We start from the raw sequence: 15,950 nt of genomic DNA on the forward strand, positions 1-15,950 counted from the left end.
ACCATCTCAGTACTATTGTTTAATAAAAATAGATATGAATAAAGTACAGGCATTGAGGAGCATTTGGACATGGGCAGTTCTGTCTATGATGGACAGTGCAATAAAAAATAAAAATGATATTGAACAAAAAATAAAGAAAAAATAAAATGGCATTTGTTCAATTCTGCTATAACTGCTCTTAAAATTGTAGCCAATTTTACTTAAGGTAAATTAACTAATTACTAACCAATCTGCTGTCTATAAACCGTCTATTCACTTCAAAAAGTGTTGAAGAAAAAGCCTTGTACTTGTATTGGTATTCGGTATCGGCAAGTACTTGTATTGGTTTTAGAAAAAGTGGTATTGGTTAAGTCCTACTACACTGCAGACGTTCTTTGTTGGTTTGAACTTAAACCGATTCCTGTTTTGCAGGTTCTGGAGAACTTCTCCGATGCACCGATGACTCCCAAACAAATCCTCCACGTGATCCAGACCAAGGGACTGAAGGAGATGAGGTCAGACACGTAAAGGGGATTGGGGAAAGTTAATTTTGATGACATATTTCAATTTGGATTAATGGTTGTCAGAATTGCTAGTTGGGTAGATATTTCAACTCCTGAGTTAGAGACGTCAATATGGCGGTGCTCTCCCTTAAGAGCAAATAACTTAATGACTTAAGTATTTTTGCACCTTTCTTGTGAACTTCACCCTTCAGTTGCCCACTGATTTACGCTCACTGTGATCTTGCATAGAGGTTGACTTAACAATCTTTTCTCTTTTGCCACAGTGACTAGAATTAGGTTCTGTTCCTTTTAACTCATTGACTACCAGCCATTTCCAAATCAGAGAGTTCCCCACTGCCAGAGTTTTTTCAGGATTTTGACTATTTTTTCAAGACCCACAGAAAATGTACGTCTAGGTCTATGTCAACACGAAACCCACCAAAAGAAAGATTAGACTCTCTTCTTTCAGCTAAAAAAAAGTTTGTTTGTACCTCTTTCCATTCTTTAGTAATCGTCCGTAGAAAATAGGTGAAATCACCCAAAATGCTGTTTTCTGGCCAAAAAGCTGAGAAAATGAAAGAGCAATGCTGCCAAGCTGTTCCCATTGAAAAAACCTAATTGACTATGGACGTTATTGGCAGTCAACGTTCGGATTTCAATTGACGTCTATGGACGTCATTGGCAGTCAATGAGTTTAGGAGAGACAGCAGGTCAAAAAAAACATTTTTCATGCAGTGGTCCATTTTCACTAATTTTCATTTAACATCTTGGTTTTAATGTCAAAGTAAATAAAAAAATAAACCAAGACCACAAAATGTTAGTGACTTTCTGCGGACTACTGTGCTGTCTCACAGAAACAATATTTTGAAGGTGTTTGAACCCTGGGTTTACAGGTATTTTCACTAACAACTCAATTAGTATTAGTATAGTACGTCTTCAACCTTTCAATGATCCAGCTGAAACTGTTCCATAATGCACCTTTAACTCTGTTTTCATTTTATGTTCTTGGACTGATGAACGGCTCCTCCTCTGTCCGCACACAGAAGGTAAGACACGTTTAGCAACAGCATCGTACGAACTATTGTCAGGAGACGGGCCCACAGGCCCAGGCCAAGAACATTTCCTTAACCTAATGGTTATAGTAAACGTCGCAGTCAGCCCTGAATGAGTTTGGAAAGTGGATCCCGAGATTGAGATTTGAATATGGTTTTGATGAAGCTTTCTGGACTAATTGACCTTTCGCAAAAGCCCTGCCCACATAGTTACTGTTTTACTTTGAAACTTTCTTATGCCGATGCTGGAGTGACTCGTGTTAGTGACTCTTATTGGAGCAATACCTTCGCGATATCCTCCAGAATGAGGTAAAAGGGGTTGCAATATGGGGCAGAGGGATATATTCAAGATATTAAACTATGTAACGAAGGGGACAGTACAACTATTGAGACTAAAGCGAAATCAGAGAAACCTCATGATGTCTTCCTGAAATACAACCAGCACAGGTTTGTGGACCAGTCCTGTTCTTGCACTGCAGGGTAGGCCCTCTTATTTTTGGTAGTATTGTTCAAAATATGAGTATTGCTTCAGGTCACTAAAGGTGGCTAATGCTAGCTAAAACTACAGGTGCCACAATGATAAAAGATGTTAGCTAGCTAAGATGTTAGCCCAGCCTTACCTTAGAACAGGACATATGCTTGTTTATTTTCGAGACATTTAGCTGAGAATAGGGTCTTCCACATTGTTTGATCCATTGTTTTGCAGTAGCCTGACAGACCTAGCTTCATAGTAACAGTTGCTAGGATGTATGATTGGGCAGTTACCATTTTGGGGCGGGGTTTTGGGAAAGGTCAATTGAAGTTGCTCTGAACATAAATACGTATAAAGGGGCCTATATCATGTTTTTTTACACTTTCAAGTCAACTACTAGGTCCATGTTCATGTTCTACCTTTGGCCAGGGTTGTCAGTTTTGGAAGCTTGGTACGATGTATGGGTTTTGAGAATCTATCGTATTTCTGCACAAACTATCATTCACTATAAATATGTCAATATCGCTGTAGCACCTCCGCAAAATATGGCTCATATCATCACAACCCATAACTACAGCACAGGCTCATGCACTGTCCCATATGTTACTTTACACACGTGCATGACATGACAACATAGACCTCACATAAGAGATGACCTCCACCTCCTCGTCGGAGTCATTCCCTTCTGCAGCATTTCTGATGTAGACGCTCTTGTACAAGTTTGCTAAAGTTATTGAGCGCAACAACATAGCTTTTGTAGGTTTGAAATCCGAACATCCCTTCATTCTTCACACTCTGATGCTTGGATAAGGTCGTTAAGGCTTGCAGTAATCAGTCGATTGCTGCATTTGGTTTGATCAGATTTACTTTGGAGAACATACACTCGCATGAGGCGTTAAGAATGAGCAAATATAATTAGCTAAGCCGTAATAAAGAAGCGGGCAAATTACCAGCTCGTGAGAGGTGAGACGGGGTTACATCTTGCTGACCAATCAAATGCCATGGCTGCAGCCAAGGCAGGAGGATAATGTGATAGTGGAACTGTGAAACTGATCCAGGGACGGTCTCTCCTTCTGGCAGCAGATATTACACCTACGTGAATATGGAGGCTCAGTCTGACTCCAGATCAGAGTGAAAGCAAAGTGCTGCTGAGAGGAGACAGTGCATTTAACCAGACTTTATCTAGCGCTCTGATATTATTGTACATTTAGGGCTTTTTTGAATTATTGATCATACATCGTACAGGGGTCAAAATTATCGTACAAATACGATAGTTTTCGTACGTCTAGCAACCCTGCCTTTGGCAGTATGCAATGCTCATGCTAAAACAATGTAGGTAACAATCAGGTAGTTGATTGAAACTCAAAGGTGAATCAAAACAACTGGACCTACTTTTTCTTTTTTAAAGGAGCTAACAGTTTTGTTCACCAGATATGGACTGGAAGCAGATAATTTCCCAGCCCATCCAGACAGCATCCTCAGGGCTGTTGAAGCTCAGATATAGACATGGTGGCCATGGATGGTGAATATCCAGTAACGTCCAGGACAAAGATCAGAAAGAGCAGCGGTGGTTTGAGAAGAGGGTTAAAGTAGGCCATATATGAGAGAGGACAACTCGCGTTCCAGCTGACCAAGACCTGGGATAGAGCCAGACATGGCCTGGGGGGGTCCTGTACTTACCATCCACGACCACCACGTCTATATCTGAGCTTCAACAGCTCTGAGGATGCTGTCTGGATGGGCTGGGAAATGATCTGCTTCCAGTTGTTTATGCCTCTACAAACATGATGTCCAGATGTGCTTCTTTTGAGGGATGTGTATTGCCTTATTCTGTTTTGAAATGCTCATCTACAGTGTGCCTGACCTTACTGTGCATGTGTCTTGTGTTTGCAGTGGCACAGCCCCTCTGGCCTGCCTGGTCACTATGCTGCACTCCCAGGTGCGAGGAGACCGCGTGAAGAACAGCATCTTCTTCAAACTCCCCGGGCGCATGAGCCTGTTCACTCTCAAGGTGTTTCTCTCACACATCCACATCTTACGCCTTTTAGGAAATGCATGGATTTAGTCAATAATGCTCTTTAGCTTTTGTAACTATATATATCATGCAAATTTAGTGGATCAAGGATATTACAGGATAGAGCTACTCGATTAACATTTATCGCATCACGATCCGCTAGCCTGGCCAGCCAGACTCCTCTGATTCTGTTCAAAAGCAGGAGAGTCGTGTGGTGCGGCTGACTTAGGCTTATATTATTGTAGTAACTTCTCTAAGTGGCATGGTCCATGTGTCTGTGTCGACGTTTTGCCCCGGGCAACCCGAGGCTTTGTAAGGGGGACGTGGTGTTAGATCGACATGGGCTTGAGAGAATGGCGGCTTACAGGTACATTTACTTTTATAAAAGTGTGTTAAGAACTCAAGAGCTAATAAAGTCATTTAGATTGTTCTTTAAACCTGCGTGTGTTCAGCTAAACTAAAGCGCTGTCTCACTGCAGCTCTTCCCGTGTGTGGGACCGGGTTAAGAGAGCTCATTCCAGGCAGTCTTATGATGAATTTAGCAGTGTTAATTCTGACAACATATTCTAATTTAGTTTTAGTCTTTTGATGAAAATGTAATTCGATTTTAGTCTGGTTTTAGTCAAAAAAAATATCTTCAATTTTAGTCTAGTTTTAGTCGACTAAAATTGCAAGTAAATTTAGTCGACTAAATTTTAGACGAATTTAGTCTGCATTGATAATATTCATTATAATCATATTTAATCTTGTTCCTCTGCTCCATGGAGCTGCTCCACATGAACAAAGCTCAGCTGATCCTTTGGCAGAGAATTTACATGATCTGAGGCTCTTTCAGACGGTTAATAGAAGTTTGGATGATTTTAGTCTCTCCCTTTCATTTTTATTTAGTCTTATTTTAGTCGACTGAAATATCTGGACATTTTACTCATAGTTTTAGTCTCATGAAAAACTTTTAATTTAGTTTTAGTCCAATTTCAGTCGTCAAAAATAACACTTTGACTAAAATTAAGACTAAATATTTTAGTCGACGAAATTAACACTGGAATTTAGCTTACGCCTCGCTCTTCCATAATTATTTTGCTCCTGCTATTTGCATCCTCCGGCCCAATCCACGCTGTGCAGCTGACATCGTGGGCTAAAGAGTCCACACAGGCTCTTTTTAATAAAAAACGTAACCACGTACATGCGCCGTCAATATTACTGGTTCAAATCTCTCCACAAGTTTCTGCACAGCACATTCATTATTTTTTATGCAGCTGTATAAACTGCGGTCCCAAATGCACCGTTATAGCCAACACAGTGAGGCATCCATGCTGTTTCTGATGTAAACGCAGAGCAGCACCAAATGCTCCGGTTATTTATGACCCCACTCAAACGCATAACCGGAGAATTCTTCATTTTGGCCAGAGGTTTTAGATGCCTTCGTTTGTGAGGTACCCTGCTACGTGTAGACTGAGCCTGAAGCTAAGCCCAAGCCCTGTGTTGTGCAGAAAAACGCGGTGCAGTGGACCAAGATGGCGGAGGACGCGGAGCTCCAGGCAGAGGCGGGCAGCTCCAGCAGCAGTCCCCACGAGGAGGCCGGGCCCTCAGATGCCACTGAGCAGGAGAGCTGTGACTCCACCGAGACCACAGCAGCGGTCAGCGGGGACAATGACGGTAACTTTCCTGTAGCTCAGAGCAGTGTTCATTACTGACAGTACTCATTCCAAAAGACACGGCTGAGGGCAGCATTGACCTCTTACCCCCGTCTGAACCAAGCACATTTTCTCCAGTTCGGCAGTACCTCAATCTAAAAGCTTCTTCTCTGTAGAGCAGCAGTGTAATGCCTCATTTGAAAGCTAAGATCTACAAAAGTGATCATAACTTTGTTGTCATATTGTCGCAGGCGTGTTTTTGTCATGTTTCTGTTGTTTTTTTGTCTCTTTTTATTGCGTTTTCAACACTTTTTTGTTGTTGCGTTTTCATCCTCGTTGTTGTTGCTATTTTGATGGGTTTTTTTTTTTAAAGCTTTCAGATTTGGGTAATGTCAAACTATTGAAACGGTTCAAGCGGAGGTAAGAGGTTCAAGGTACATTATGCAAAAAAGTTGATATTTGTCCGTATTTGACCTTTAGCGACCCAGCAGCTGTTTGAGTGGTCAGCATGGCGCCTTCACGTTCCATCACAGTGGTCTCTAGGACGATGGATTTATATATATTTATATATATTTTTTTTAGTTTTGAATTTTTTTATTTTTCATTTTATTATTGAATTTTGAATTTTATTTGATCACATTTTAAGGTGACACGGGCTCCGTTCATGATTTTGACTGACAAAGACAATATGTTTGTTGTTTTCCTTTGCATTGTCTCTAATGCAGAGTGACATATTTAGTGTTATCATGGACGTGTGGTAGATGAATGCAAGCCTTCCATTAAAGGGGGGGGTATTATGCAAAATCAACTTTTTCAAGCTTTACATCATGTTATTATGTCATTCCCTCATTAAAAACATGCCTGAAGTGTTGCCTTGGCACATTCACGTATTTTTGAGTAATCTGTAAAAACTCTGATGGCGGCCATTTTAGGGATAGGTTTGCCTGAGTCCTCCTAGGAACGCCCCCACCTCCTGGAGACGCCTCCGAGCTTTCGTCACCAGCCGAGTAACCAACCGCTGCTCCTCAGCAGAACCCCCTCCCCACTGATGCCACAGACAGCGTGTGGAGGGGGCGTGTCGGAAAGGGTCAGAGGTTCTTAAAGGAATAGGCCACCGTTTTTATATACGAAGACATGTTCTTACCTAGCCTTAGACGTGTTAATATATCCCCGTCTGTCCGTGCGCTCTGCCAGGCAAACGGAGCACATACGCAGCCTCTCCCACATGTCATATAGCTCCGAAAAAGCTCACAATAGAAGCTACCAAGCTCTTCCACGTGTTCCCTATTTAAATAAAGTTACGTGAAGTGTTTTCATGCGAAGTATATTTACACAGAAATGTAGCATGTCGATTTTATAAGCAAATAAAAAGGGGGACTATATTGTGAGGCGTAATGATACGAGGAGCAAAACGTCCGCACAGTAACTCCTAAAGGTTATTGACGGAAGTGAGCGGGGGAAGTCTTTAGGAGTTACTGCGCGGACGTTTTGCTCCTCGTATCATTACGCCTCACAATATAGTCCCCCTTTTTATTTGCTTATAAAATCGACATGTTACATTTCTGTGTAAATATACTTCGCATGAAAACACTTCACGTAACTTTATTTAAATAGGGAACACGTGGAAGAGCTTGGTAGCTTCTATTGTGAGCTTTTTCGGAGCTATATGACATGTGGGAGAGGCTGCGTATGTGCTCCGTTTGCCTGACAGAGCGCACGGACAAAGACCAGACGGGGATATATTAACACGTATAAGGCTAGGTAAAAACATGTCTTCGTATATAAAAACGGTGGCCTATTCCTTTAAAGAGACAGAGGCCTATTTCAAGACATTCACTACAGCCATTTTGAGAGAGCAATTTTATACAAGGCAGTTATATACAAGGCAGTTATTCTAATTTACTGCATTTACAGACCAACAGAAGGTTTGGTCATCATTGTTGTGTGCTATAGACTGGTGCTATGTGAGTGAAAAAAGCATAATACCCCCTCTTTAAGACTAAAGCCTGAGTACCATTTCACACAAACAGGTCTTTGTCCCCATGCTGCTTTGAGCCCGTCATGAATGAGGACCCTCTTGTGTTGCAGCGTCTGTGGATGAGAGCTCCTCCAGCCCCCTCTGCTCCACGGAGACTCCGGCCCCTGTCAATCACCCCCAGACCCGACTGAGCAGAGCAGCCCAGAGGCCGGACGCCCAGAGACAGCCGCCCCCGCACGCCCAAACCAGGCTGAGCCGCTCCCGACAGGTGTGTGTTCACAACATCGCCGACTACCGCTCCCTTCTCCCGCACTCACCTTTCCCCTCTCTGCAGTCGGGACGCCAGAGGAAGAAGGCCGTCATGATGCCCCGAGTGGTCCTCACACCGCTCAAAGTCAACGGAGAGCACGTAGCGTCAGGTGACCACCCACCGCTCTCTAACCGTGCACTCACTGCATCATTACATTAGCTTACACTCTAAGCAGAATACTAGGAGCATTGAGGATCATATGTTGTTTGACATGACCATATGGAGCCTCACACTTCTCGTACAGGTCATGACTCAAATACATGCTTTAAGATTCAAAAACATGGGATTGCTAAGTGATTATGTCATCGCTCTACATCCGGGACCAATGTTATTGTATAACATATCGGATATCAGCGCAAAATGCCTCGGCTAGCACCAGTATGCTAAAGCTAGCGGGAGCATGCTAAGGCGCATTGAGTTGCCTTGTGTACGAAATGCACGGTATAAATAAAGTTGCCTTGCCTAATGCTAACATCAACTAATCAAGGCTGGGTCAGAAACTATGACAGTTATTCTTTAATAGCATTTCATAAACTAAAACACAAACACTTAAAGTATTTCGGACATATATTTAATGAGCAAGTTGTAATGATCCGAGCCAGTGATCAAATGCTAAATCTTTTTCCATTAGTTTATTATAGGACTGGGCGATATGGCCAAAATGTATATATATTTTTTCAATCATGAGAAGCAAAAAAGCTGGATGGGTGCATCTCCAGTTATAGTGTGTGATGTTACCTCCATAGACGCAAACAGCAATCTGAATCTCCTGATAACGTCCAGCAACTCTTTTACACCCAGTTAGAATAATATACAGGTAGCTCACCAGGTAAAATTAAGATATTTTTATATTTAAAATTCATCGTGTTTGAACTAATTAGATAATTCATGTCAGAAAATACTTAAAAAGAGCCTGTAGTCAGCTCTGTCAAAATGCTTATATAACCTAACCTAACCTAGACGCACAACTCCCCTTCCTGGATAGTAATTTTCTCTTTATGGTGGTTCCCCATGATGTTGGCTCTCCAGGCGTTTTCACCCAAGAGTGTAGACACTTGAGTTTGCATAGGCTCTCGGTCATCCAGGAATTATCCATTGGACTGTTTTTTTATTTTTATTTTTGGTGAAACTGTAAACATAAAGGGCAGACCTTTAGCTTGTGTGTTTACCAGCCATTTTGACTATACGAGCAAGATGGAAGCAAAACATCCTAACTCAGCTGCTGCAGCTGCTGCAGCCGCCGCAGAGGGAAAAGCTCTGGGCTCTAAATCTGTCCTCTTCTCTCTGGTCTGCTCATATCTGCATGTTTCCACTCTCATACTACACAGAACCAGACCTTGGTCCACATAAAGACCCACATTTATACTGGACCAAAGAGTCCTCTAATTGGTCCGATCAGCGTTCAAATCTCGTACTGTTTAGTGTCTATGGTCTAAAGTCCAAGTGTAATTTGTGGCATAGCATATGTGGCAAATGAGCCTGTGTCTCCCCAGGCCCCATGAAGAGCCGCAGAGGGGGTGTGGATGTGGACTTTGAGACCCCAGGTTCTATCCTGGTCAACACCAACATCAGAGCTCTCATCAATGTCAGGACCTTCTCTGCCTTCCCCTCACACTCCCAACAGCAACTGCTGCAGCTCCTGCCCGAGGTGGACAGACAGGTACGGCCTCTACACTGTGTACAAGGCTCTTAGTTCGCTCTTAGTGTTGTCAATAAAAGGTCTTGTTATTATCTGCAAATGTTACACCCGCCCACTCATGGCAATACTGCGACGGGATTGGCCTAATCTACCGGTGGTTCAGTATTCCGTGGGAAGTCTTGCCGGCAAGGTTACTTAATGTGAGAACCACTGTTCTATAGCGAGATTCTATTTTACATATGTGCAGACACCCTCAAACTCATTTTCAGTATAAATTGGAAGTGCATTTGTCATCTTTCATTACTGAGTAATGAAGGAACCACTGACTAATGAGTAGTGGCTTTGAGGATTTGTTTGGTTAACTTTGGAGAACCATTCAAACCAAGTGATACAGCACCCTGTTCGTCCGTCCACTGACACAGCAGCGCTCCTGTACTCACTGCAGCGGTTTCCCTGTGTTTGAGCAGGTTGGAGCAGACGGCATGGCCAGACTGAGCAGCTCTGCCCTCAACAACGAGTTCTTCACCCACGCCTCCCAGAGCTGGAAAGAACGCCTGGCTGAAGGTACACTCATCAATGTATTACTGCATTACTACATGACATTACTACATGTACAAAACTAACTTTGTACTGACCTTTGGCGTCTAGGGGAGTTCACCCATGAGATGCAGGCACGCTTTCGTCAGGAGATGGAAAAGGAGAAGAAGGTGGAAGCATGGAAGGAGAAGTTTTTCGAAGAGTACCATGGGCAGAAGTAAGAGTCCCCATGATAATATGATAAATATGATAGTGTGCTTGTTCCTATTGCTAACCATGTGCTCTGTGTGACCTCCTCAGGCTGGGACTGACCCATGAAGAGTCCCTACAGCTCACCATGACGGAGGCCACAGAGGTGGCTGCCTCTGTGTTGGAGGATGGCGTGGCTGCAGTGGCGTCCAGCACTCCCAAGAGGCGCAGTGTGGGGCGGCGGAGGAGAGACGGGCGCATGAGGAGGCGTGCCCGGGCTGACCTCAGACGCAGAGCCCGCCGACCACTCTGCAAACCCGCTCCGGTCCTGCCGCCCACAGAGCCAGAGCCGGTCCCGGAGCCCACTGAAGCTCCAGTCGAGTCTGAGGCTCCTCCTGCCCCTGAGGCTGAAGTCATTGCGGTAACCACGGAGCTCCCAGCAGACAGCCCCCCCACAGAGCCAGAGCCCGTGGAGCCCGTCCCTCTGCCAGAGCCCCCCTCCAGCCCCAGTCCCAGCCCAGCCTCCACCAGCGCCAACGAGGACCCGGAAGTGGTGCCCAGCCTGTCTGTGGAGGAGCCCGCCGCCGCCTCCACGTCATCCCTGTCCTCCTCCTCTTCCTCGTCCTCCGCCTCGTCCCCTGCCTCCTCGCCCTCCTCTCCCTCGGACCCCTCCGACCCGCAGGCCTTTGGAGCGGCGCTGGACTCCTCCTCGTCGGTGTCCAGCGCTCCTGTAGTGGCTGATCCTCTGGACGACACCGCCTCTGTCGTCACCTCCATCACCGGCACGGCCACGAGCAGCCGCGAGAGCAGCCCCTCGGCCAGCCCTGCGCCCACCCCGACGCCCACCTCCACCTCCTGCCCCCAGGCCAAAGAGCAGAAGAGGAGGCCCGACAGCCAGGAGTCCCGCAGCTTCCCCGAGAAGAGACCCCGGCTCAACGACCAGCAGTCCTTTCGTACCACAATACCCAGTGTGTGTTCAGAGAAGCCGCAGCCAACAACCGAGGAGCCCAAGGTGCCGCCAATCAGGGTGAGTCTGTACACGAGGCGCAATCAGGGGGAGTCTGTACACGAGGCGCAATCAGGGTGAGTCTGTACACGAGGCGCAATCAGGGTGAGTCTGTACACGAGGCGCAATCAGGTTGAGTCTGTACACGAGGGGCAATCAGGGTGAGTCTGTACACGAGGCGCAATCAGGGTGAGTCTGTACACGAGGCGCAATCAGGGTGAGTCTGTACACGAGGCGCAATCAGGGTGAGTCTGCACACGAGGCGCAATCAGGTTGAGTCTGTACACGAGGGGCAATCAGGGTGAGTCTGTACACGAGGCGCAATCAGGTTGAGTCTGTACACGAGGCGCAATCAGGTTGAGTCTGTACACGAGGCGCAATCAGGGTGAGTCTGTACACGAGGCGCAATCAGGGTGAGTCTGTACGAGGCGCAATCAGGTTGAGTCTGTACACGAGGGGCAATCAGGGTGAGTCTGTACACGAGGCGCAATCAGGGGGAGTCTGTACACGAGGCGCAATCAGGGTGAGTCTGTACACGAGGCGCAATCAGGGTGAGTCTGTACACGAGGCGCAATCAGGTTGAGTCTGTACACGAGGGGCAATCAGGGTGAGTCTGTACACGAGGCGCAATCAGGTTGAGTTTGTACACGAGGCGCAATCAGGGGGAGCCTGTTCCAGTGGTTTAGCTAAGGACAGTTTCTCTGTTATTTTGACATAATCATGAGCTCTTTTTATCCATCATTAATGAATCTCTCATTATTTAGGTGTTTATTATTTTTGTTGGGAAATAATGTGAAATGCAAAGCGTTCCACAGTGAGGGGGGGCCCAGAGGCCCCGCTCGGACACAGAGCAGTCCTGCGTTTGGACTTTAGTTACTGTAACCTCTGGTCTGTACACGGCACAACCAGAGAGCGCTCTTGGGAACAGTTCTTTGTGTCTTATTTATTTATTTATTTTGTTTCAGATACAACTGTCCAGGATCAAACCTCCCTGGGTCAAAGGTCATCCTACCTACCAGATCTGCCCCCGGATTGTGCCCCCCGGCCAGGGCTCGCAGCGGTCGGGGACGGGGGGCGCGAGAACACTGGCAGACATCAAGGCCCGTGCCCAACAGGCCCGTGCCCAACGCGAGGCCGCTGCTGCTGTTGCAGCCTCTACCGAAGGACCCACAGCGAGCGCGTCTGGGGTGCAACATAGCCCTGGGGTACACCATAGTACCAGCGGACGAACCACACGTCAGTCCTCAGAGCGGACAGGGGGGTCTGCAGAAGGACGCTCATCTGCGCTCACTGATTCAGCTGGAACACAACTACTGCTTCCCAGTGTAGAGCCCACCCCTCAGCCCTCCCCCTCCACATCAGTGTCTCTGGACCCCTCTCAGACCCCCAGTCCCCAGGGGGACACTACAGAGGAGACGTCTGCGGGAGAGGACAAACTCTCACAGCCTGAGAGTGCTGACGACGGGGCCACTCAAGGCACCTCCCGGTCCAAGGCCGACACCAGCCACGAGCCCAGTGTTCACATAGAAGTCCACACAGATGTCCCAGAGAGCACCAGTCGAACCCTCACCCCCACCTCTATCCCAGACACTGTGCCCCGGTTCGGTGCTCAGGGTGTGGATGTGAGGCAGAAGCTGCCCTGCATTCGCTCAGAGGAGCCAGGCCAAGGAGTGATCCAGCACAGCTCTGTGCTGAGCCCCCCTGCTGTTGTGACCCCGCTCAGCGACCCACCCCTCAGTGTCAAGAAGGAGGACGATGGCGCTCACAGCGACTCTACGGAGACGGCATCAGACGGGGAGACGGAGGGGCCACTGCTGGACCGGGACTGGAGCTCCTCTGGAGACAGTCCATGTCCTCCCACCCACAAACCGGTCATCCAGTCCCTGGTGTCGGGACGCAGCGGGCAGACGGTCATCCAGCACTGCTTTATGAATGGCCTGTCCCAGACACAGGAACCCCTGAAGGACATTAGTGAGGTGAAAGTGGAGTCTCCTGACCCAGCGCTGCGCTCCAGTGGAGCTCTGTGCAGGAGAGGCCTCAGCACAGCCAGGTTTGTGTCCAGTGTGGAGGCCAACAATCCCCTGGTGACTCAGCTGCTGCAGGGCAGCCTGCCTCTGGAGAAGGTGCTCCCCTCTCATGGTGCCAACAGGTTGGAGCTCAGAGGAGTGCCCAGTGCCCTGCCCAAAGCCCACAGAGCAGACTCCCCTCCCTCCCCCAGTATGGAACCCCCGTCTGTGGCCCTACAGCAGCAAGTCCCGGTCATCACCTCGGGCTCCAGGTTTAAGTCTGAACCTGGCTCTCAGCTCAAAGACACTGTGTGTCCACAGCCCTCTCAGGGGGCCACACTGAACCGCACCATGCAAGCGACCAGAACCATGCTGAATGACCCCTCCCCTCCCCACGCTGACCCCTGTCCCAATGAGACTGTGCCCCCCATGAAGCCCGGCTCCTGGGCCCCACTGATCCCTGCTGTGAAGAGTGAGGGGAGCTTCAGACAGTCATGTCAGGACGGGGCCAGCTCCTCTCCTGTCCTGCCTGTTAGTATTACCAAAAAAGAGATTCTGAACTCTATGGACGGCTATTTGAGCGGCGGAGCCATGGAGGGGCTGCTCAACATGGAGCTGGCTCTGGCGCGCATGGCCAAGAAGGATCAGAACAAAGGCTCTCCCCCGGCGCCTCTGCCTTTCCAGCTGTACGGGAAGCTGCCCAAGCAGAGCGGCTCGGGCCTCAGCTACACGGCCAACGTGTCGATGATGGACAGTGTGTCTCGCGGGATGGCAGACGGCGTGCTCCTGCGGCCCATGCAGGGCTTCAGTGACGGCACAGAGGAGGTGGCTCTAAAGTGCTCCTGCCGCCTCAAAGCCATGATCATGTGCCAAGGCTGCGGCGCCTTCTGCCACGACGACTGTATCGGACCCTCCAAACTCTGCGTGTCCTGCCTGGTGGTCAGATAGTCTGCTGGCCGTCTTCTCTCATTACTCATGTCAGTATCGGAGCCTGACCAACAACATTGCCTTGTAAAATAGTGTTATTGGGGGGATTTTTGCTGTACTGGGTTGTTATTGATTGATAATATTATGGTTATTATTATTGTACATTTTGGGCATGATCGATTTGTAAATTGTGCCTTTTTGTGTTTACTTGGAAAACATTTACCTCATCTTTTCTCGCGCCATGTCTCGTTTCGGTTGCCAGCGTTGTCTTGGTTCCTTGTTCGCTTAACAGGGGCTTGTTATTTTCTTGTGCAAATAAATATTTTTTTAACCATTAAAAAGTCATTGATGGTAATTTGTGTAGACCTACCTGACGACACCATGTTTGTATGAAGTCGGGTTGGAGATCGCCGTTGGATTTCTTGGAGTGATTATTTAGAAGCTTTTGTGAACAGACTTGTCCTCGGTAAGTCCTGTGTGCAAAGTAAACTATCTTTCCCTTCTCTGACTCTGTGGGACGTTCTGTGGCCGGGCTCCAGTCACTCAGACAGTTAGTGGCAGCTTAAGCAGGTTTTCCGCAGGGCATTAAAAAGCATTTTTAAATAATCATTAAATTCAATGTATTCCAGCAGGCATTAAGTCTAAAATTCCTGAGAAAGAACAATATTGCTGGACTCACAGCAGCAGTTTTGGCTGAAATTTTACCGTTTTTTTCCATTTGAATTGAACATTTCCCTCCATTCCTATGTTTTCTGGAATGTGTGCAGTGTCTCGAGAACCAAATAAAGTGATGTTCTTTCATATACTTTTTTTTGATGGGCTATGTCATGGTTACTAAGTCACAAAAGTCTTACACACCTTAATAACGAAGTATTTATGTACTGTACTTGAGTTTTTGAAGATCTGTACTTGAGTAGTATTTTTGTTCAAAACAAGGTACTTTTACTCCGTTACATTTGAAAGACATGTATATTACTTTCTACTCCACTACATTTCTATAAAGGCTTCAAAGTCAAAAGAGTTGGCCATGTGTTTTATTCATTGTAACGCCTTAAAAGTGCACACTCTACAAACAGCAGATGGCGCAGTTGTTAATGCAGGGTTTCGTGGGGCATTAAAGCTTTATATATATATATATATACATATTTATTATATATATTATATTATATTATATTTTCCATCTGAAACTGCATAAACACGACCGGAGTTAAAATGAATGGTTGTTTTGATGATAATTTAAGTCTTGAAGGCAAATCTGCTGCTTCATAAAAAAAATACAATATCTTATACGCTGAATAACAAATGTTTTTATTTGGGCCGCGGCTCATCCCAGGGTAATGGTGGGTCTCGGACTCTTTCCTCTGTTTTTTTCTTAAGAAATGAAACTTGCGCTGATTTATAAAAATTGCATTATGAAGCATTAGGTTTGACTTTCTGCCAGTATAAATCTGACTTATTTAGAAGGATAACGTCTGCTGTAAGTATCCTTTTATTTCAGTGAATCAGCAATTTAAAGATGCACTTTGCAACTTTTTATTCACCTTATTCCGCCCCGCCCACTTTTGCCACTGCCAAAGGGGTGGGCACAATTCATGGCGGCGCCCACGGGAACCTCCGGAATAAGGTGAATACAAAGTTGATATTATTGTTATTTGACCTTTCAGTGACCTAGTGGCTGTATGGGTTGTTAGCATGTTGACGTAA

At 46.5% G+C, this 15,950-nt stretch overlaps 1 protein-coding gene across 1 annotated transcript; it reads left to right on the top strand.

The window, feature by feature from the left end:
- The first annotated feature begins 1,415 nt into the window (after positions 1-1,415).
- Positions 1,416-14,655, top strand: asxl1 (ASXL transcriptional regulator 1). Its single transcript, XM_079557790.1, has 10 exons — positions 1,416-1,528; positions 3,900-4,017; positions 5,511-5,676; positions 7,743-7,900; positions 7,967-8,051; positions 9,436-9,602; positions 10,049-10,145; positions 10,230-10,335; positions 10,419-11,334; positions 12,279-14,655. The coding sequence occupies exons 2-10, from the start codon at positions 3,931-3,933 to the stop codon at positions 14,265-14,267; spliced, it is 3,771 nt and encodes a 1,256-aa protein (XP_079413916.1). The 5' UTR covers positions 1,416-1,528; positions 3,900-3,930; the 3' UTR covers positions 14,268-14,655.
- The last annotated feature ends 1,295 nt before the right edge of the window (positions 14,656-15,950 follow it).

This window comes from Gobius niger, assembly GCF_951799975.1.
Source record: "Gobius niger genome assembly, chromosome: 6".
NCBI lineage: Eukaryota > Metazoa > Chordata > Actinopteri > Gobiiformes > Gobiidae > Gobius > Gobius niger.

Bases quoted from the DNA above. Each gene is read 5' to 3' on its own strand.
- asxl1 (XM_079557790.1), top strand. From the start codon at position 3,931: ATGCTGCACTCCCAGGTGCGAGGAGACCGCGTGAAGAACAGCATCTTC. The intron at 4,018-5,510 runs GTGTTTCTCTCA...TGTGTTGTGCAG, and splicing joins TGAGCCTGTTCACTCTCAAG to AAAAACGCGGTGCAGTGGAC. The intron at 11,335-12,278 runs GTGAGTCTGTAC...ATTTTGTTTCAG, and splicing joins CCAAGGTGCCGCCAATCAGG to ATACAACTGTCCAGGATCAA.